General features: G+C 38.1%; 1 protein-coding gene across 3 annotated transcripts in view; it reads right to left on the bottom strand.

Annotated features, from left to right (window-relative positions):
- CHUK (component of inhibitor of nuclear factor kappa B kinase complex) overlaps window positions 1-20471 on the bottom strand; it is a 29975-nt gene extending 9504 nt beyond the window's left edge. For 2 of the 3 annotated variants that reach the window (XM_081073863.1, XM_081073861.1), the window contains exons 1-13: window positions 20270-20467; window positions 16023-16117; window positions 14200-14314; window positions 13481-13550; window positions 12615-12703; window positions 11336-11425; window positions 11074-11198; window positions 10747-10854; window positions 10073-10208; window positions 5000-5194; window positions 3923-4025; window positions 1248-1371; window positions 691-842 (exon numbers count right to left, since the gene is read on the bottom strand). In XM_081073863.1, the coding sequence (XP_080929989.1) occupies window positions 691-842; window positions 1248-1371; window positions 3923-4025; window positions 5000-5194; window positions 10073-10208; window positions 10747-10854; window positions 11074-11198; window positions 11336-11425; window positions 12615-12703; window positions 13481-13550; window positions 14200-14314; window positions 16023-16117; window positions 20270-20374 (1507 nt within the window). In that variant the 5' untranslated portion in view covers window positions 20375-20467. Of the gene's footprint in view, window positions 1-690; window positions 843-1247; window positions 1372-3922; window positions 4026-4999; window positions 5195-10072; window positions 10209-10746; window positions 10855-11073; window positions 11199-11335; window positions 11426-12614; window positions 12704-13480; window positions 13551-14199; window positions 14315-16022; window positions 16118-20269 lie in introns of all 3 variants that reach the window. The other variant, XM_081073862.1, reaches the window with a different exon arrangement.
- Window positions 20472-21136: the final 665 nt, after the last annotated feature.

The following is a 21136-nucleotide window of genomic DNA, read 5'->3' as shown; positions in this document are numbered from 1 at the left end:
CCACCTAGACACCGTTGATCATTTACACTGAGATAAACATACCTTATTTAAGATTAAGTATACAAATGTGTTTGATTCCCAAAAAAGGATTTGTTTCATGGGGAAAATAAATAAATAAATAAATAAATAAATGCTGGTGGTGACCACTTCAGTTTATTTTATTTTAATTCTGCTTTTTGTATTTCCTTAGTACATCTGAAGGTAGATAAGCTTAAAGTCAAATACTAAAACATTGGAGGCTGCATATAATAAAACAGTGAGACTACACAGTAGGTGGTTTGGGAAAAAAAATAAACCTGGAATTATTTGTGTTATGATTTATAGAAAGATAAGGAGTTTAAGATTTCCCTGGCTAATAAGTCACCCCAACAGGTTTTGTAACTATTTTTAAAATGAGGTTTGAAAAAAATCACAAGTTCATAAATCACTTTTGTATTTTTTTTGGAGCTAAACAATTTATTTTAGTCTAATTGTGGAAAAAAACAAACAAATATAAAATTGCTCGACTAAAGGTTGGAAAAAAAAAACCTAACATTCAAAACAACCATGGTTTATGATGCTTTGAGGTACCCTATTTCTTGTTCTAATGTGAATGAAAGAGAAACAACTAGCTATGAAGCAAGAAGACAAAATAGCAGATGGTTTCAAGAGAGCAGACACTTCTTTCAAATACATTACCCAAACACTTACATATTCCGTAAGTCATCTGTTCACTATATCTTTCCAAGTCAAGCTGAATACTTTTTTGAAAGAACTCCAGTTTAGCTTTCAGTTGCTGAGATGCTGAGATCAAAGTGTTCTTCATTTTTGTCAAGTTAGCATTATATCTAAGAAGACTTAGCCTACACCATAGCCAAAAAACAAACAAAAAACAACAGCATTTCATAAACATTCGACAAAAATTTAAAAACTTAAATTGCTATATGCCCAAAGCCTAAGTTTCTGTTATTAATCTCTGAGAAATAGCTGATCACTAAAATCTGGTCTCTAAAGACTTCCTGTCTGTGATAGTCTATGATAGAACAGTCTCTTTATAGTAGGACATTCTTTCAGGAACTACTCTTAAGCTACTGCAATTGGAAAGTTTCAGACCCTTAGTAAGACTTCTACGAGTCTGATCAGAATATTACATTTCAAATTGGCCCAATATTTTAGTATTGCATGGAACACTGATTAGTGAAAACTGGCAAGATTAACTCTTGAGGATTATGCACATGACACTGGCCCTATCAACAGAATCTACTTACATAGCTGCTCTTTGTCCCTGAAAGAGCCTGCTGTAGTCTTCTTTTAGCCCAGACACATAGTGCACTGCTTCAGCCCATACTTTACGCAGCTGTATAATTGGAAGCTGTATTTTGCTGTCCTGTACTACATGTAAGAAGGTGGGGAAAAAGAGACATGGGTTACTTTTTAAGATTTTAGAGTTCATTCATCATTCTTTGTGATTTCCTGTCCATACAATCATTCCCTTAGATGCTAGAGAGAACTTGCTACTGTTCCATTCAGTTCAATATACATTAACTCAGAAACTGTAATATACAGCACTGCTCCAGATACAAGGAGAGAGAAAAATGAGTAAGATATGATCACTACATAATCACAAAGCTTGCAATTATTCCTATATCAGTCTTTTTTTTCTTGCTCTCCTCCAACCTGGAATACTCTTTTTTCTCTCCACTAATACAAATTCTTTATTTCTTTCAAGTTCTAAATCAAGTCCCATCGCATCCACAATCCACCAGTCTTTCCTGCCTCTGAATAAAAAACTTTATCTACTGGACTACAAACTCAGCTCCAGGAAAACATACAGGGTAAAGAGCAGTTTAATAAAATATGCTTTCTTCAATGCCAGACTTACAAAATTATTTATTTATGATTATCTCTTGCCCTTTCTTTCGTAAAGGGAATGTTACTTTCTAAAATGATGGCAGGTATGTATGTTAAGCTCAATGAAATTCCATTTTAACATTATGAAATTCTCCAAGAATGAGAGATTCACCCTATCAATTAAGGTGGCAATTATATTCTGCTATTCTTTTCCAATGTAAACCTTTAGAGAAAAGGTGATACATGAGGGTTAATATTGAGAAAATACATTATCTGAAGCAGACTTCAAAAAATAAAGTATCTAGAGAAATCTTTGCCTCCTCTAATAATTAATAGCCTCAACTAACCCTTCTTCTATTCTTATATACCGACACTTTCTCCTGAGGCTTCCTACAATAGACCAAAAACAACAACAACCAAAAAAAAACCTTTTAAAAAAGTCTGGGAGGGGAGCCTGGTATAAACACACACACACACACACACAAACACACACACACACACACACACACACACACTAAAAATTAAAGACTGAAATGGCCCAAGAAATGACACCCTAATAGCAAGAAGCATGGTGTCCAGATCTTGATTTCTAATACTGTTCTCCAATTAAAGGAACTAGGGCTCCTTGGGGAAATGGCAGATTCTACGACTGGGGCAGGAAATATACCACATAAGCCTGAAGCGCACTGGAGTGCCAGGAAGTAAGGAAGTGCAAAAAAAACCTCATTGATGGGGCAAGTAAAAGAATAGGAAGCCAACTGAAAGAGCTCCTAAAGGCCAAAGCTGCAACAATTTGAACAAAATAAATTAGTATTGGATTATAATCCAAAGTATAAAATAATATCCATGAATCCATATTGATATAATAAATAATCAAGTAAATTAAGAAATGGGAGAAAAGAGACAAATCTCGTGTACAGAAAAATTCCAAATAAATTATGTGGACACTGTACCTTAAAGGAAGGGGAGCAAAACTCCCTATTCCTTAAGTGTGGGTTCTGTATACTGACTTCCTTCCAAAGAGTACAGTATAAAATGGGTGGAAAAAGACTAAACTTCACAGTGCAGAAACCTGACAAACACTACTTTAGCCCAGTGATCAAGGTCAATACCAACAGCCATGAATCTCACTGACAGAATGTACCCTTCGTATGTGCTAAAAATGGCGCTTTACTTCTGTGATCTTTCTCTCAAAAACTCATCCTAGTTTAATCGTGACGAAAAAATAAGACAAATTGCAACAGATGGGCATCCTACAGTATTGCTTAAAACTGCCAAGGTCATCAAAAACAAGCAAAGTCTGAGAAAGTGTCACAGCCAAGAGGAGCCGAAGGAGACATGACAATTAAATGCAATATGGTATCCTGGATGAGATCCTAGAACAGAAAAAGGACACCGGATACAAACTAAGGACATCTGAATAAAGTATGGACTTGAATTAATAATAATATATTGGTTCATTCATTTTAACAAAATGTACCACACTAATGTAAGATCTTAGCAACAGGGAAACTGTATGTGCAGGGGAGGGGAGTAACATGAGAACTCTGCCATCTGGTCATTTAGTCTGTACATCTAAAACTGTTCTTAAAAAAGAAAACTAATAAAAACACGGGAATGATTACATAATTTTAGCTCTTATGCCAATTTTGTTCTTGATTTTACAATTTTGTGCTTGCTTTTAGTTTGGGGTACACAGAAATTGACCACTTCTTCAAGAGAAAAGAACAATTCTCACAGGAGAAATGAATATTAAGCAGTATTCACAGGATAAAATATTTGAACATGCTTAAACATTGAAGGAGCAACTAAAAAGTAAAAGTGGGCTTCATTAACAACGGAGACTCAGTCTCCCATCTGTGAGAGATCTAGCCTCAGCAAAGTAACTCTGCCTCCCAAACGAGGGATCTGGTGGTGATTTAAAACCGACCTTTCACCTTCCAAATTACAGAAATCCATTTTTCACCACAAATGGAAACATGAAGTATGAGATACAGAACAAAAACACCAGAGAGCATTTCTACTAATCATGGTGAGTTAAAACTGTACTATTTCAGGTTTAAAGCTCAGTCAGTAAATGGATTAGACTTACCAATATAATTTACACAGTCAGATAAACTTCTGGAAGCAAACGGTCCTTCATATACAGTCTTACTTTTATCAAACAAATAAACCATATAGCTATCACAGCCTCTCTGAAAAAAGAAACAAACAATTTTTAAAAAGATCCTTGAACATCCTAAGTACTTCAGCATCGGATTTCCTATTCTGAAATACAGATGAATGTAGCCAATGTTCATTAGCATACATCTTACAGACTTAAGGTCTAAACTCTTGTTTAGGAAAAATAAATAAATAACTTCAGTATGGGCAAAAGTGAAAATCACCAGACCCCAAAGGACAAAAGCAGAAAGTCCTAATAACATCTATCCATACGATGGGAATATTATTCAGTAATCAAAAAGAATTCGTACAGATACATGCTATGACACGAATGAACCTCAACAACACAATGGTAAGTACATGAAGTTTGACACAAGAGACTACAGGTAGCATGATCCATTTACATGAAATGTTCAGAAGAGGCAAATCCATACAGATAGAAAATAAATTAATGATTGCCTGGGGTGGGCAGAATGAGATTAATAGTTAATAGACAGGAAGAATCTTACTGAGATAGAAATGTTTTAAAACTGATTTATGGTGATGGCAGTGCAATTAGGTAAATTTACTAAAACAAAAACTCAAAAAACCCCTGAACACTTGAAATGGATAAATTATATGATATATAAAATACGCCTCAAGTCAAATAAAATGAAAAAGGTGTCACGACCACAATCATATTTTACCATCCATCTATCTTCTCACAGGACCTATGAGACTGCTGGTCTAATCTCAAGGTTCTAGGCTTCAAGAAAAAAAGGAAAAGAGGGAGGAGAGAACTAGCACCAAAGGCAAAGTCATACAAAGTACAAAACAATGAATCAAGTTTACCTCGCAAAGCAATGATAAGAGAAATAAGTACGATAAAAGTAAAAAGTAAAAAGTATAAGATGTGCATCACCACCCCCCAAGGGATTCCAAATACACATTAAAAAATGCAGGGCATGCAATCCCCCTATGCAAAAAGATTTCTTATATTTTTCTAAGTATATTAGAATTTTCTTACTACTCCATCTAGAACACATTGAGAGGCTGGTTTCCGAGGATCCAGAGAAATTCCCGTCTCTGAAAGAAGCTCTTGAGAAGCAGTATTTATTCCAGTTTCACGCTCAATACGAGACTGCAGTGAATGAAGACTTTCATCAGGTGGTAACAAAAAAGAAATTATCTTTGCAGAAGTCATATTTAGGATGTGTACTATCTGTATAAACAAGAAAAACGAAATGATTATTGAGCATCTGCTGCTAGATACTAAAGGGAATATGAGCAAAAGGCATTATCTCTGTACTAAACAAGGTTCAGTCATTTTCCAAAGTGAGATTTCCTTCTATAATTATAAAATGACATTCTGAAACTGGTTTACTTTTCTATTACAACAGATGTCAGTTCCAAGGAATCAAATTTCAAAGTTCTAGGGATGCACAAAATCATGAAATAAAACCCATATTTAAAAAGGCAACACTTATTTATTATAGAAATATATCACAGACCTGGAAGGAAATGTTCCATTTATGAAGTGCCTAATAAACACCAACCACAGAGTTAACTGCTTTATGTTTAATTTAATATCCTGTTCATTAGTTTTTAACGTAACCCATTAATTAGATCTTCTAATCTCCATTTTGGCAAAGAGAAAAACCAGAGCTCTGAGAAGTTAACTTATTAGAGATCACACAGCTGATAACTCATAGAGCTTAGATCTGAACTCATATCTGTCTGACTACCTTACATTGTCTCAAGAAATAATCATCTGGTAGAAGATCTAGACTTTTCTTTAAACAGGGAAAAGCATAGTCACCCTCGTTTTTCCGATTAGGCAAGCAAATCCCAGAGCAGTAATCTGCCTAACGGCTCAGTCAGATAAGAAAACAGTCTTATTACTCTCACCTACAGCCCCACTGAAAATAGGAGTAGCCTGATACGGGACTAGAAGTGTGAGACTGAGTTAGATGGGACTCTACCCAGGCACCTAAGGACAGCCACAGAATGAGAAGTCAGTTTTTTAAACACGACATGATTTTAAGTACTCTTCCTTCCACTATCCTTAGGGAAGTCATACAAAATTAATACCTGTGTTTCTCCAATGCCTTACATTGATAGTGTATGCAAATGATTAAAATTATCTCTGCTGGAAATGCTTATTACAGAGATAAAGTATTAACTTTCTTTTAATATACATATAATAACCTTTTATGTTCAAAAGAGGTGGGGGGAAGAGAAAGGAATCTTCACAGTTGACATGGATGTACAAGTATACCAACTGAGACCTTCCATTCTTTCCCAGCCTAGGCCTGTTTCACACTAGGATAGCTGCTGCTAACAGCAATAGAAGAAATTTAGGATGAAAAATCGAAGATGGACACTTACTTTTATACAAAGTATGTCAATCTAGGGTAAGTGATCATGGCATCCTACTATCAAAGCTGAGCCAGAAGGGAGCAAAAGGAAGAGGAAACACAGCTTAAATTTATCCTTTTGTGGGGCTGGCCCAGTGGCTCAGGCGATTGGAGCTCCATGTTCCTAACTCCAAAGGCTGCCGGTTCAATTCCCACATGGGCCAGTGGGCTCTCAACCACAAGGTTGCCAGTTCAATTCCTCGAGTCCCCCAAGGTATGGTGGGAAGCGCTCCCTGCAACTAAAGATTGAACAGGACACCTTGAGCTGAGCTGTTGCTGAGCTTCCGGATGGCTCGGTTGGAGCATGTCCTCTCAACCACAAGGTTGCTAGTTCAACTCCCACAAGCGATGGTGGACTGCGCCCACCAACTAGCAACTAGCAACGGCAACTGGACCTGGAGCTGAGCTGCGCCCTCCACAACTAAGACTGAACGGACAACAACTTGAAGCTGAACGGCACCCTCCACAACTAAGATTGAAAGGACAACAACTTGGTTTGGAAAAAAAGGCCTGGAAGTACACACTGTTCCCCAATAAAGTCCTGTTCCCCTTCCCCAATAAAATCTTAAAAAAGAAAAATTTATCCTTTTGTTCACTGGAATATTTAATGAGTGCCTACTCAGTATATACTATTAAGTGTGTTGTGGTAGTAGGGGTTATGCAAACTGAGTAACAGGATCCTTGCCTCACACAGGACAATGGTCAAATAGAAAAAAAACATTAAGAAACATTAAGAGAACTAAAATACAAGGCAAAATGTGACAGGTATTGTACAGGTTCCAAAAGAAGAATATTTGGTAGCAGGAAAGGGGTGCTTTATAAAGGAGGCACTATTTGAGCTAAACTTTGAAAAAGAAGAAAGATTAGAAAGAGAAAAATTGAAAGAAGAATTGTTCTTCTAGGCAGAAAACAAGGTAGGCAGAGAGGTAGAAAAGAATGGGCATAATCAGAGAATATTAATAATACAGTTCAAATTTACCTAAAACAATGTCCCCTGAGGGCACAATATGAGATAGGATAAGGCTGGAAGTATAGGAAGAAATGAGACAAAGACAGGTTTTGAATGACAATGTAAGGGTTGGGACTTTATTCAATATGCAAAAAGGAAGGCTTTCTAAATTGAGAACCTGACAAGCTCAGAATTGTAAAAACAATCAAAAGATAAATCTGACAAAATAATTAAATATGTTGATGAAAGAGAAGGAGTAGTCAGTCCAAGTTTTGGACCGAGGTAACTAGAAAGGTGATAATTAAAGTAAAAGGCACAGGAAAGGCTGTATAAATAGATTACATGAAGTAAATATGTTCAGTTTTTAATAAGTCTTGGTGCCAGTGGGACCACCAGTTACATAGCAGTTGTAAGTACACTGCAGAAAAGTCAAAACTGAGGAGATAAATTTGGGAGTTATATTAATACATATTTAGTTTATAGTTAAAGTTATACAACGGAAGAAATTGCCAAAGGAAAGAAAGAAAAAGTAATATGGAAAAATAGAAAACCAAGGAGACTGGTGGCAAGTTCAGTACACTTTTTGAAAACTTTAGTTACACTTAGGGGTATGAAAAAGGAAACAAAGAAGGAATAAGTAAATATTTCTGTTTCACCATTACCTTCAGTGGCAAGTTCAGTACACTTTTTGAAAACTTTTCTACATATTTAAAGTTTCCTATAATAAATAGTTGAAAAAATATGCAATCAAACTCTCTAAACTTTTTTTAAAAGGGAAAAAAAACATTTCAGGGCAGTCAGCAAGTTCAGGTGGTTAGAGTGCGGTGCTCTTAACACGGTTGCTGGTTCAATTCCCGCATGGGCCGCTGTGAGCTGCACCCTCCACAACTAGATTGAAACAACTACTTGACTTGGAGAAGATGAGTCCTGGAAAAACACACTAAATAAATAATCAAATACTGCTTAAAAAAAACAAAGAACATTTCAGTAACTATTTTCTTGATTTCTTTTCTCAATGAAAATAAAATATGCATCATTCCCTAACTGAACAATAAATACCTTTAAAAAATGCCCTACAGTAATACCACGCTGTTTTGCAGTTCATGCTTCTGTGTTCATGATAGTCCCTTGCCTGTAAATCTTTCCCCCTGCTCAGTTCCCCAATTAATTTACTTACCTTCAAAATTCAGTCCTATTATCATGTCTAGGAAGCATCCCTGAATTACTATGAATAGTACCTTTCACATACCTTATTCTGGACAACCTCACAATGATATTGGTCCTTTAAAGAAGATATTACATAACCTGAGTTATAAATATAAACAAACACGCACGCTCACGCGCGCGCACACGTTTCCAGATTCACAGATAGGTAAACAGTGGCGCTTCAAATTGAACTAAAGTGTATAGACCACAAAACACATAGGGAGGACTCTTTCCCCATACCCTATGACAAGCAGACGTTCACAGAGCCCTTCTAAGTAGAAATGATGCTACAAGTACCGTGACAAGTCTAAAAAAAAAATCTCAGATAAAAAACAAAATTTATTGGAGGCAAAAAAGAACTCAAAGGTGCCATCAAGTCCTGCTTGCCTAACATACTGAGGGATGATTTATTCCTTGGCACAATAGAAGAAAACAAAATCAAGAAGCCAGGTTATCTTTTCAATGTTAGCCAAGAATGACATCAACATGGCCTTAAGTTCCCAGTTAAAAAACTACGCCAAGACTGGAGTAAAACCTTATAGGATTACACTTTCTCATTTCAGTTTTAGAAACCGTATCTATTACAAGCAATCAACAAATATGGTACGACTGCAGATGAGAGTTGTTTCTGGGCAGCTAGCATAAAGGAACCTCTCATTCACATCAGTGGAGATTTACTGAGAACCTGGTACATGCCCTGCTGTATACAGAAATGCTGGGGTAGAGGTAGTGTGGTGGTACAGTGGGCGATTGTTAATAAAAGCAGTAGAAGCAATCCCAGCACTGAAGACGAGGACAATTTATATTGAGGGGTATGAGTGAAAGACGAGAAACGGTTAGAAAATGGCAGAGACCATTCAGAGAAAAGGAGAGTTGAATATGTACCAGTGTAGGTTGAGTAGACACACAGAAATAGATTATTCTGGGCAGAAGAACTGCATCTGTCAAAGTACAAAACTGGAGCTTGATGGCATAAGGAGCAGGGACAAGCTGGTCCTGAGTAAAGGGTAAGAGAAGCAGGTATGAGGCAAATAACTTGGTTGGGGACCTGCATTAGGAAAGCCCAAAAAAGCAAGGCACAACAGTTTAGACTTGACTTGGTAGACAAGAAGGAACTATGTTGGTCTCTTGGACAGGAAAATAACGTATTTTCAGAAGATCAGATGGGCAGTTCATGCTGCATGGACTATAGGATCAGAAGTATAGAGGCATGTCAGTCAGGTAGCAACCTTCCTCACCAAACGAGATCCAGTATGATTAGACCTAAATGAATGAGGTGATAATGGCACCAATAGGAGGAAGAGGAAAACCCAAAAGATGCTTCAAAGGGAGTAATCAACAAAGACCACTAAGAAGTAAAACTAAGAAGGTTTACTAAGAAAATAAAAATCCATCAGCTCTAAAACTATAATTTTCTTTTTCAAGTAAGCATCAGGAAAAGATCATTAAAATATATTTCTGCTAATTTTCCAAATAAACTTGTTAACTTCAATGCAAGTCTCATGAAGTACACCCCCTTCAAACTAACCTTCAAATTCAGAATGTGATCCATTGACACAAAACATCTTGGCTGCTTCAAAGTAGGATCAACAGGTCCTCCTCTCTGCTGAGGATCCCAGTTCAGCATCAATTGTAGCCAGTTTTCCATAGGTTCTACAATTAAACTAGAAAACACAAAAATAGGGTGAAAATCATCATGCTCCAATTTTCCTTCAGTACTGGAAAAAAAGCAATTTTATAGGTTGTCTATTTCCTTTCTCATTACTTATCTGTACCATTTTCTACCTCACTTTCAAATTATTCATGAAATGACAGGGGACAAACTTTTTCCACAAAAATTAACCCAAAACCCACATATGTAAGTTAGTTACTGGCAACTCCAACGGGCAAGGCAGTTGAGTGGCAGCAGTTCTGGTTTCCACTAGACTTGTGCTGTTCAATATGGTCGTCACTAGTCACAAGAGTCATCACTACATGCATTTACACTTAAGTTACTAAAAATTAAATCAAATTAAATATTCAGTTCTTCAGTCAAACTACTCCCCTTTCAAGGGCTCAACAGCTTATGTGGCTAGCGCAGATATAAACCATTTCCATCATCACAGAAAGTTATAGTGGATAATGCTACTTGGAACAGACAATTATCATGTTGTTTTATAACTAAAGAAACTGAGGCGAACTTCTCAACTGAAATATACTTACCTACAAAGGCTATTTGGTTGAGGTAAATGACTACTGAACCGAACTTCTCCTGTCATCTCTTCACATGCAAATATACACTTTGGATCCTTCTTCTTAATTTTCTCATGCCTATAAATAAATAACAAAGGTGAGACTCAGTTGACAACGTGAGTCTCACAAATACGCTAAGATTTTTGCCATTTAATTTTATTCAATTGTGTGTTTAAAAGGCAATTACACCAATTAGAGAGAGAGGTAAAAAAGCGGGCAACTGGGGAAAAAAAAAAAGCAGGCAACTGAAACTTTTCATTCCCATTAGGCACACCACAGTTCTCTTCCATTTCTTACCAGGTAAATGGTTGCAGGTGATGCAAAAAAGGCCTATAGCCAGCAATACATTCAAACACCATGGTCCCAAAGCTCCAATAATCAACAGTGGCTGTGTAAGGCTTATTCTCAAAGAGCTCTGGGGCCTTAAAAAAGAAAAAATGCTTCAAACATCACACTATAAGAGAAAAGCTATTTTATTTTTGAACTACTATATTCATGACCTTCATAAATAAAGAAAATCTTGTACACTTAAAAGGCAAAGAAACAATATATGTCTTACCAGATACTGCAATGTTCCCACAAAAGATGTACACAGACTTCCTTGGTCAACGTCTTTGGCATATCCCAGATCAATTATTTTATGTATAGTCTGCAAAATTGTAAGTATTAAATGGTTAAGAAATTTGAAAAGGAAAGGCAACAATGTCTTATAAGGCTCTGGAGAGGGTGGTGGTGAAGAGCTTGGGCTCTGGAATAACACAAATGCGTTTCAGCCTGAGCACCACCACTTAACTAGCCGTATGATCTTGATCAAGTTACTTACCTTCTCTCAGTTTCCTATGTAATGAATGGTATTACAAACAATCCCTACTTCACATAATCGTTATTAGGATTCAGTGACATAGTGAAAGAAAAGGATTTAACACAGAGCCTTGCACATGGTAAAAACTAAATATAGATTGGCTATTCATTTTTATTTTGATACATTCGGAATAAGCTTGATCCATTAAATTGGAAGGCAAACGTAGCATGACTTCCAAACTTGAAGAAGCATCAGACCATCTTATAGTGGGTCAATGTGAGTAAATACCCATCTAACCTCAAGAATATCCTGAAGTCTTTGGGGGAAAAGAAAAAGCAGACAGCCGGTGCCACGCATACATAAAAGGCTCTTAAGAGAAGCAGCATCATTAAGGTTTCATCACCTTCAAGTGACCACCATCTTCACTAACTAACAGACCACACAATCCAATCCGAAGTTCAGACTCTTGACTTTACATCTTTATTGGGATGGATGTAAGAAAACTGTTCACATTATTCTGATACAAACAAATATTTCAGGAGTCAATTCACAATTTCTGGTTCTTCTCAAGATGACTCACTTAAGAATCTGAGAAATCAAGATTTTGAATTTTAATTACATATAGAACTTAGGAATTTGGGGGTCAATGAGGGTTTTTGGTGTTTTTCCTTAAATAAAAAACCATTTTTTAAGTAAATGTACTTTACTTCTTAAAGTAAAGCAGACCCAGGATGTGTGTATTTTTTGGATGTGTTTCATAAAGATTAACAAATTATTCACTCACTGTCTACTATAATAGCTCTGTTAGATACCATGCTGGAAAAACAAGTAAACAAGACAGATGCAGTTCCTTCTCTAAAGGAACTATTGTGTTAGCAGAGGAGACAAACAACTAAGCACAAAACCACAGTTCAGTGTAATGAGAACTGGTAGAAAAAGTATGGTGTGCAATGGAGGGGCACCAAACCCCAACGACCAACTACATCAGGAAGACTGTATTCAACTGGCATGAAACATTTGCTCAGTTTTCACCTACCTTTCCACCAACATCCTGAAGAACTATGTTTTCAGGTTTTAGATCACGATGTATAATTTTGTTTTCATGCAAATATCGAATCCCAGACCCTAAATAAAGTTTAAAATGTATTTTGAGGTAAGAAAATACTGAATTAAAAAAAATTCATCTCACACTTTGTACTTCTCTGATGCTCAAATTTATAGGGACCATCATAACTACACAACTAATGACATGTAGTACTTCAGATTTTCTCCATAGAAAATCAAGTAACATTTACAAATACTGCAGAATTATAATATGTGGTCATTTAACTTAAGAGAATTCACATTAAAAAGAACTAGAACAAGCAATTGACAAAATCTCTGTATTTATTCTTGTAGTTTTTTTCCTCCTACCTAAATCACCCTCTTCAACTAGACTTTGGCCTCCATGACCCAGGAAAAGAAGCAAAATCAAAATATATATGGAAACATATTCTTGCTTTTGAGCTTGCACCAAGGGCCCAGGTGCTAGATACTTTTGGGATTTTTCAGGAGTAATCCTGATTTAAAAAAGATTTCACCCTAAGGACTGACTTGAGGACCTATGTCCATGAGATGCAATGCCACTGATAAATAAATTATAGGGAGGGAGGGAGAGTAAAATCAAATAAGGTCATTTCACACAATATTTTTTTTGTCAGCAATTGGACATCTATTAGCCAAAAATGGACTCCTAGTCAAAATCAAAAAATAACAAAATATGCTAGTTTTAACTTAGCATCAACAGTAATAATTATAATTTCTAATAGATGTTAAAAATTTATGCTTTGTAGTAGCATATTGAATCATTTACAGACGAAAGGGGCATTACATTATGGTGGTACTTTCATATTGATTACATACCTATATCGCTCAGTAAAGAAAGTATCTGGCTTTCTTTAAGTCCACAGCAATTTTCTGGTTTGTTGAGTAGCTAAAGAAGAAAAAAAGAAGTCTAAAAATGTATACTGCCAATATTGCAGGGCAGCAAATAATAGCAACACATTAATCACTATACTCTAAGAGAATATTCAAGTAAGAAGATAAGTCGTGATTAATAAAATGTAAAGAGGGTAAAAATTACCAAATCCATATGGAAAACATGTAAATTTCATGACAAAGCTTACATAAGATAAAGGAGGAAAGTGCTTGAAATTGAAAAAGGTTGAAAAATCTCACAGATACATATAAAAAAAGTATCCAGATGGCAAATTTAAAATAAATGGGAAAGATTTGCAATAGAGAAAAAAACTGTTTTATAAACACCTTAAACATTGATCTAACACCACCAATACAGTCCCATCCTGCAAACACCACCACCAACAAAAAAGTGCATGTTCTAAATCAGTGGTCAGCAAATATTTCCTGTAAAGGGCCAGACAGTAAATACTTTAGGCTTTGTAGGCCATATGGTCTCTATCACAAGTACTCAACGCTGCCGCTGTAGTGAAAACGCAGCCATAAAAACAGGTTAACAGGCCACAGTTTACTAACCCTTATTCTAGATCATCATATTGAATGTGATTCAAACACTGCTAAAGTTTGTGATTTACTCTCTCATCATCTCAAAACATCCACACTACCTTCCGGAGATCTCCTCCAGAACAGTATTCCATTGCTAGAAGAGGCACATCATTAATCAAAAAATTCAATTCCTCAGGAACATCACAGGCCTTTACAACATTTGAGTGGTTCAACCTAACAAGAAGGGGAAAACATTACAATCAAAATTTTTTTTTTCCAGTGAAAAGGGACTGAGTTTGACATGACAGTTAATTAAGGGGCAGCGAGGAGAAGAAAGGCTGGCATTACACATAATTAAAAATTAATAATTTTTAAAAAGAAAATATAGATAAAAATACTATCACTATTACTACAATTACATGTCTATGTGCCAAGCAGCAAGCACTTCACATACATTAACTCACTCACTCATCACAATAGTCTTACTATAGGTAGATTTATTAATAGTCTCATAGGAGAAAACTAAAGCACACATTGCTTCAGATCACACAGCAAGTAGGTGGTCAAGTAAGGCTGCAAATCTGGCTCCACAGCCTATGTCATACTGCCTCTCCCAAAATTACTTACAGTGTCATCTAGAGGTGTACACTATTCAAATTTTGGCATATTACCTTCCAGTTTTTAATCTGTGCACAAATATTTTTTCAATAAATACTGAATCATGTTATATACTGTTTTCTAAATTTTTAAAAACGTATCACTATATCATCCCAGCCATCATCATGTAGTGGATCACAAAGCTGGAGTAAATTTCCAGGTCCTAGGGACCTAAGAAACAGAATGTCTACGAGGACCTGCGAGTTTATTTGTTAACAACCTTTTCTGGTCTTTCTGCCATACATCCAAGTTTGAAAAGCATGAAAATGAATTGAGAACAGATACTGGAGTCAAAAAGTGCTCATTTTAAATCCAGACTCTCTTACCTACCAGTTTTATGACTCTATGAGCTTCAACTTCCTCATCTATAAAACAGGAAGAATACCTAAATACAAGGTTGCTGTAACTAGAAGAATTATTTGTAAAGCACTTAGCACACTACCTGTGGAGGTTTTAAAATATGTCCACTTCTCCCTTCAAGAGCGTAATTCTCCTCCCCTTGAGTGTAGGCTGTATTTAGTGATTCATTTCTAACAAACAGAATATGGCAGAAAGGATGGAGTACAACTTCCGAGGAAAGATCATAAAAGATATGTCAGCTTTCATCTTGCTTTCTCTCTCAGATTACTCACTTTGGGGAAAGCTAGCTGCCATGTCATGAAGACATTCAAGCTTCCCTGTGGAGAGGCCCATATAGTGAGAAACGGATGCCTCTAGCCAACAGCCATATAAATGAGCTTGGAAATGGATACTCCAGCCCCCCTCAAGCCTTTGGATGACAGCAGCTCCAGTCAACACTCTGGGATGTTTCAGGAGGGATCTCCTGAGTTAGAACCACTCAGCTAAGTCATTTCCAGATTCCTATACCACAGAAACTGTGAGATACTAAATGCTTATTGTTTTAAGCCACTAAGTTTTGGGGTTATTTTTTTACAAAGCAATAGGTACACTATTTAACAAAAGTAGGTCTAAGAGTAAAAAATTAAGCGTACTGATTGTTATTTAACTGTAAAGTATAATAGATAAACACTGCCCAAGACCCAGAAGAAATAGATTCTGTCCTCATACTCGTAGACCTGAATCTGATAATATCTAGCTGACTTTTAAAACTAAACCTACTTAATCATAATGTAATATTATTATTTGAAATAGGACATATCTATTTAATGAGAAAGAGAAAAATATACTCCCAAAAAGATCCTAAGAATGGATTCCTGACCTCCTTCTTTATGACAACATCTGGTTGGGCTGCGGAACTGGGGAAATATGAGTCAAATACACTTACTTTTTCATGATCTGGATTTCATGACACCACCGTTCTCTGTTTTTGGTACTTAGCTCTAGGCGACAAGACTTAATTGCTATTTTGAGATCTAGTTCCTGCCAACACAGAAAATCAACAGAAAAAATATAAATTAGGTTTTTGTTCAGATTTACTTGCTATCAAAGAATTGCCAACCTGGAGAAACAAAACTCTTTCGCTTTAGTAATTAAACATATTTATCCATAGCTCTCTTGAGCCAATGCTTTTACTAGGTAAGGCATGAGATTCTTAAACCAATACTTTAAAACTGACCTCTATACACAAACCAAAGCACACCAGCCAAAAATGGCTGAGACTGTTCCTGTAACAGGTCTCCTCAGAACACTGTCTCATACCAGCATATACTGCTTCAAAAACACAAAGGCCTTGTCTCTCCCTTTTGAGCTTAGTCAAGACAGCTAACAAGGGCACCAGCTTTCAACATAACTAGAAGAGGATTAATTCAGGGTTCCCATGCCTCAACAGCAAAAAACAGATTTAGTATGACCAAACCTAATGCAAAAAACTCCAAATTAGTTTCTAATCTTCTCAATTCAAATGGCATTAAAAAATCCTAACAATAATTGCACCCGTTTCCATTTTTATAAAATGAATCTAACAGCTCTTGCCTATGATTAGTAATTTAGCCAATTCTGTCTGAAATTAAACCCAACCTGATGCACATTCCAGGAAATAGCCAGACTTCGTTACATTCTGGCAACAACAATAATGCAGCCCAGAAACAGCAATCAGGACCAAACAGGAGGAAAGAAAATATATAGATGAGGAAGCAAGACATAACTTGTATGGGCTAATCTGAATGGGGTGGGGGGGTGGAAGGTGGGAGGAAGAAGCTAGAGATAAGACAGTCGATGTATAGAGAGAGAATGAACTAAGACAGACTACAATCTAGCCGCCTAACTATACACCTCACGCCCTTTAACATTTTGTTTTAAGCAGGTACCTGGTTGTAGCCAGGCCTCATGCAAGCTTTTACCACCACGGAGACAATCTGGTAAAAACATGAACAAACATTAAGCTCTCAATTCTCATATGAATGAGGCAAGAAGCTATTTCAAAAAGGTCTCATCCTGTGCTCACTTCGGCAGCACATACGAGTGTACTAAAAAGATCCCGTCCTGTAAGATCTTTCAACTCCTCAGTTTTCTATTTCATACTCTGTGAAGGCTTCCTCACTCTACCTTTTCACAATGTAGGTTCTGTGGAAAGTTTAGCGATGTCCAGCAAATAAAATAAAAGTGAAAAATAAAAAATTCTGTGTTCAAAAAAAGGAAATATTCCAGAGATGGATAGTGGTGATGACTGCACAACAGTATAAATGCACTTAATGCCACAGAACTGTACACTTAAAAATGGTTAAAATGATAAATGTTATGTATATATTACAATAAAAAAATTGGAAAGTAACTAAATTAGTTTCTTCTCTACAGGACTTCTCAGAGCCTTTAACATACTAATGGGGGCTATGACTCTCCAAATGAAGGAATATCATAGATGCAGAATTTACCCAATGTATTTGACCACAGTATAATTTTTTCAAAGAGTTTCACAGGATTAGTTTTTCCAAACACCTTTCAGAAGTGCTACCCTATTCCCTAAGAAGAGTTTTTAGTTATTTTGCCATTCTTCCATATTACTTTACAAATATCTTCATTGTATAGGTTATCACATTGTATTTAAAAGTGTTTATGTACTTAAAAGTGATTCTGTGTCTCCCACTAGACTTGAAATCTCCTTGAAGGCAGAAAATACTGTTCTTGTTGACTTGGGCACCGTCAGCACCCAGAACAGTAATCAGCTAAATAAACTCTCACATCCGTTTCTCTTCCTCATCGTGATTTAAGAGGTGTAGATGAAATATTGGGAAGTGGCTTCCACCAAAACACTAGGATCTTGAAAGCTGTAAATGCAAACCCTAAGTCAGGCTTGGAAGAGCCTGACTTATGACAAAGTCTCATGACAAAGTATTTCTTTTTTTCACTACAGGCCAAGTTGTCGAATGTCCCAGTTTTGGGAAAGTCCACTCTGGATACCTGGAAAGTTTCTGAAAGATTCTAGAGGATTCTAGAGGGCTCAAATCTCTTTCATTGAAAAAATGATAAATTCATAGAAACAGATAGTAGAATGCTGGTTGCCAGGGGTCCGCGGGAGGAGGAAATGGGAAGTTCTTATTTAATGGGTACAGAGTTTCAGTAGATAAAAAAGTTCTGGAAATGAATGGTGGTGATGGCTGCACAACAATGTGAATGTACTTAATGCCACTGAACTGCATACTTAAAAATGATTAAAATGGTAAATTTTATGTTATATATACTTCACCACAATTTTTTTAAAAAAATGATGTATTCATCGGTCCCCATCCAGGAACCAAGAAAAGCAGTCACAAAATCATGCCAGCATGCATACCATGTTTCCCCGAAAATAAGACCTAGGCAGACAATCAGCTCTAATGCATCTTTTGAAGCAAAAAGTAATTTAAAACCTGGCCTTATTTTACTGTAAGACTGGGTATAATATAACATAATATAATACCGGGTTTTATATTAACTTTTGCTCAAAAAGATGCATTAGAGCTAATTGTCCGGCTAGGTCTTATTTTCAGGGAAACGCTACATTTTTCTTATGACCAGGCTGATGGTCAGGCTTCAAATACAAAGGCCACAGGCAACATCTGCTATTAACAGAAGTACATCGCTCCCTCTCTTTTCCCTTTCAGTGCCTTATGTCCTCTCTGATGGTGAGAATTATTAAATTACTACTTGTCCGGCTGTCAAAGTACTTACTGCCTTAGTCCTTCGCCTTCCATTCTCCCTCTCACCAAGATTTCCTCCTATGCTCTATCTAGAAACCTGCTTCATAAAATTTCCTCTGTTCTATCAGTGATATTTGTCATTGTAACTGCCATACAAACATGTCTATTCCTCCCAGCTAGACTCCCGTCCTATATTATGGGCTCTCTACCCACACCCACATTCCTTAAAAGGGCAAATCATGATTTCTCTTCCTGAATCCACTTCTCCATTCACAAGCCAATTGCAAGCATTTTACGGCAGTAATAGCTTAACTGGTCAGCTTGTCCCATATGCTTTTCTACTCAGCTTTACGAAAAAAGCACACTTTTCTCTTGGCGTTTCCTTTTTTTCAGGTCAATTAATGATGATAAAGATGATCAGAACAGCAACAACAGAGCAGCAACAAGAGCACACGTTTGAGGGCTTACCATGGGCCAGGTACCGTACTTAGCTCTACACACATTACCATCTTATTTAACTCTCCGACTCACGGGGAGGAGACATTATTATAACCATTCTACAGATAACGAAACAAAGGCAGTACTGCAGGGATTACTCGTCCAGGGTCTACATATCTAAAAGGTCTGTGAGTGTCTTTCCGGGGAACATGCGCCTCCTCAAACGGCAATGCATCAGGCTGCATGGATGTGCCTCGGTGCATACTTCTGGGGGAAGGGTTCACAACTTTTACTGGCTACCAAAAGACGCATGGCTCAAACATGATTATTCACCGCTGCTACAATGGTTAAACGTTTTCCATTAAACCAACGCAAGTTCCCGAGTTGGATGTTAGCTGTCTGCCGACCAGAGCACCCCGCCCCCAAGCTACCTCCCGCCCTCGCGAAGCCACGATCATTTTCACCCTCCGACCCTCACACAGCTTCCTACCGGGAAGGCATCCCCAATTCCAAAGCCTACTCGATGCTTCCAAACGCTTCCACCCCGAAACCTGGCCCACTCCAGTCCCCCCGATAACACACGGCTCCCAAGCACACCCACCAAGCACACACACTTTCCAACAGGCAGCCCCCCCCCACTCTTCAGCCCCATTTTCTCGCCCACTTGTGCTCACAACACACACTCTCAGGTGCATCTGCCTGACGCTGCACACCGTGACACGCTTTACACTCAGAGACACAGAAGCACGGTCACATTCGGTAAACACCTTGTCACATCTTGACCCTCACACCAGAAGTTCTTCCTCATAGCGCCCTCGCACACACGCTGACCCACACACAACCTGACTCAGTCACCACCAGCACAATCTCCATCTCTTTCTCTCTCACACGCACACACGCTCACTGGCCCACAATACTGCCCGAGGTCACACCAACAGTCTCACATACTGACAAGCACTGTGTTCCACAGACGCGCTGACAAACAGCCACCGCCGCTCCCTCGCGCGCCCCGCCTCACCCGATGTTGGTACAGGCAGACGTTCCCGAAGCCGCCGGTGCCCAGCCGCTCCCGCATCTCCCAGGGCCCGCCCGCGCCCGGCCGCAGCCCCGGGGGCCGCTCCATGGGGCGGGAGGGCGAGCGGCCTCAGGTTCAGCCACCGTTCCAAGGCCGGTTCCGGGCCGCCGAGGCTCGCGCGTCTTTCTTCTCGCGAGACGTGTGCATCACTTCCGGTAACTGCCGCATGGAAAGCTCCGCCCCAAATTTTCCCAAAGTGCCGCAGCCCCTCAGCAGGCGAAAGGGTGGGGGGAGTAGGGCGCTTTCAATACGCTCCCTTGAGTACCCTGGGCATTTTCCTAGCTGAGAGAACCCACTTGTTTTTTCCCCCGTCTTCAAATATGTAAGATCTCTCCAGGCCCTACATTCCCTTCAAATAAATCACTTTCCAAAACAGTCTGACCCGTATTGGTCTTTTTTTTCAACTTCACATCATCTCCACCCCTATGTAGACTTCACCTTTCTTCAGACTTCTGCCATCTAGTCTCCAACCTCACCATCCGCTGAGCTGGCACTGGCGAAGGCCACCACCGATTGAGATATGGCGGAAGCACAACGAGAAAGAATCCCGCGCTAACAAGGCCTTCATAGACTTAATAGTTCGTCTTTTCTTCCTTAAATGATTAATCATGTTCCATAGTCAGGATCAGCGGTTCTTTTGCTTTATTTCCTATGTACCTGTCCCAGGATCCCCCCTGTAATTCCAAAGGGCTCAAGGATGTGATGCTGTTCCCGGGTAAAGAACGTTCCTGACTCGGGGAGCTTGTCCCTGTCGAGCGGTGCTCCCGACACGGGTTTGCCGGTGAGGTGGTTGCTCATGGTGGGGATTCT

Source organism: Rhinolophus hipposideros, assembly GCF_964194185.1.
Source record: "Rhinolophus hipposideros genome assembly, chromosome: 15".
Classification (NCBI taxonomy): domain Eukaryota; kingdom Metazoa; phylum Chordata; class Mammalia; order Chiroptera; family Rhinolophidae; genus Rhinolophus; species Rhinolophus hipposideros.
Note: the sequence above shows the minus strand (reverse complement) of the source record. Positions and strands in the feature narration are given on the sequence as shown.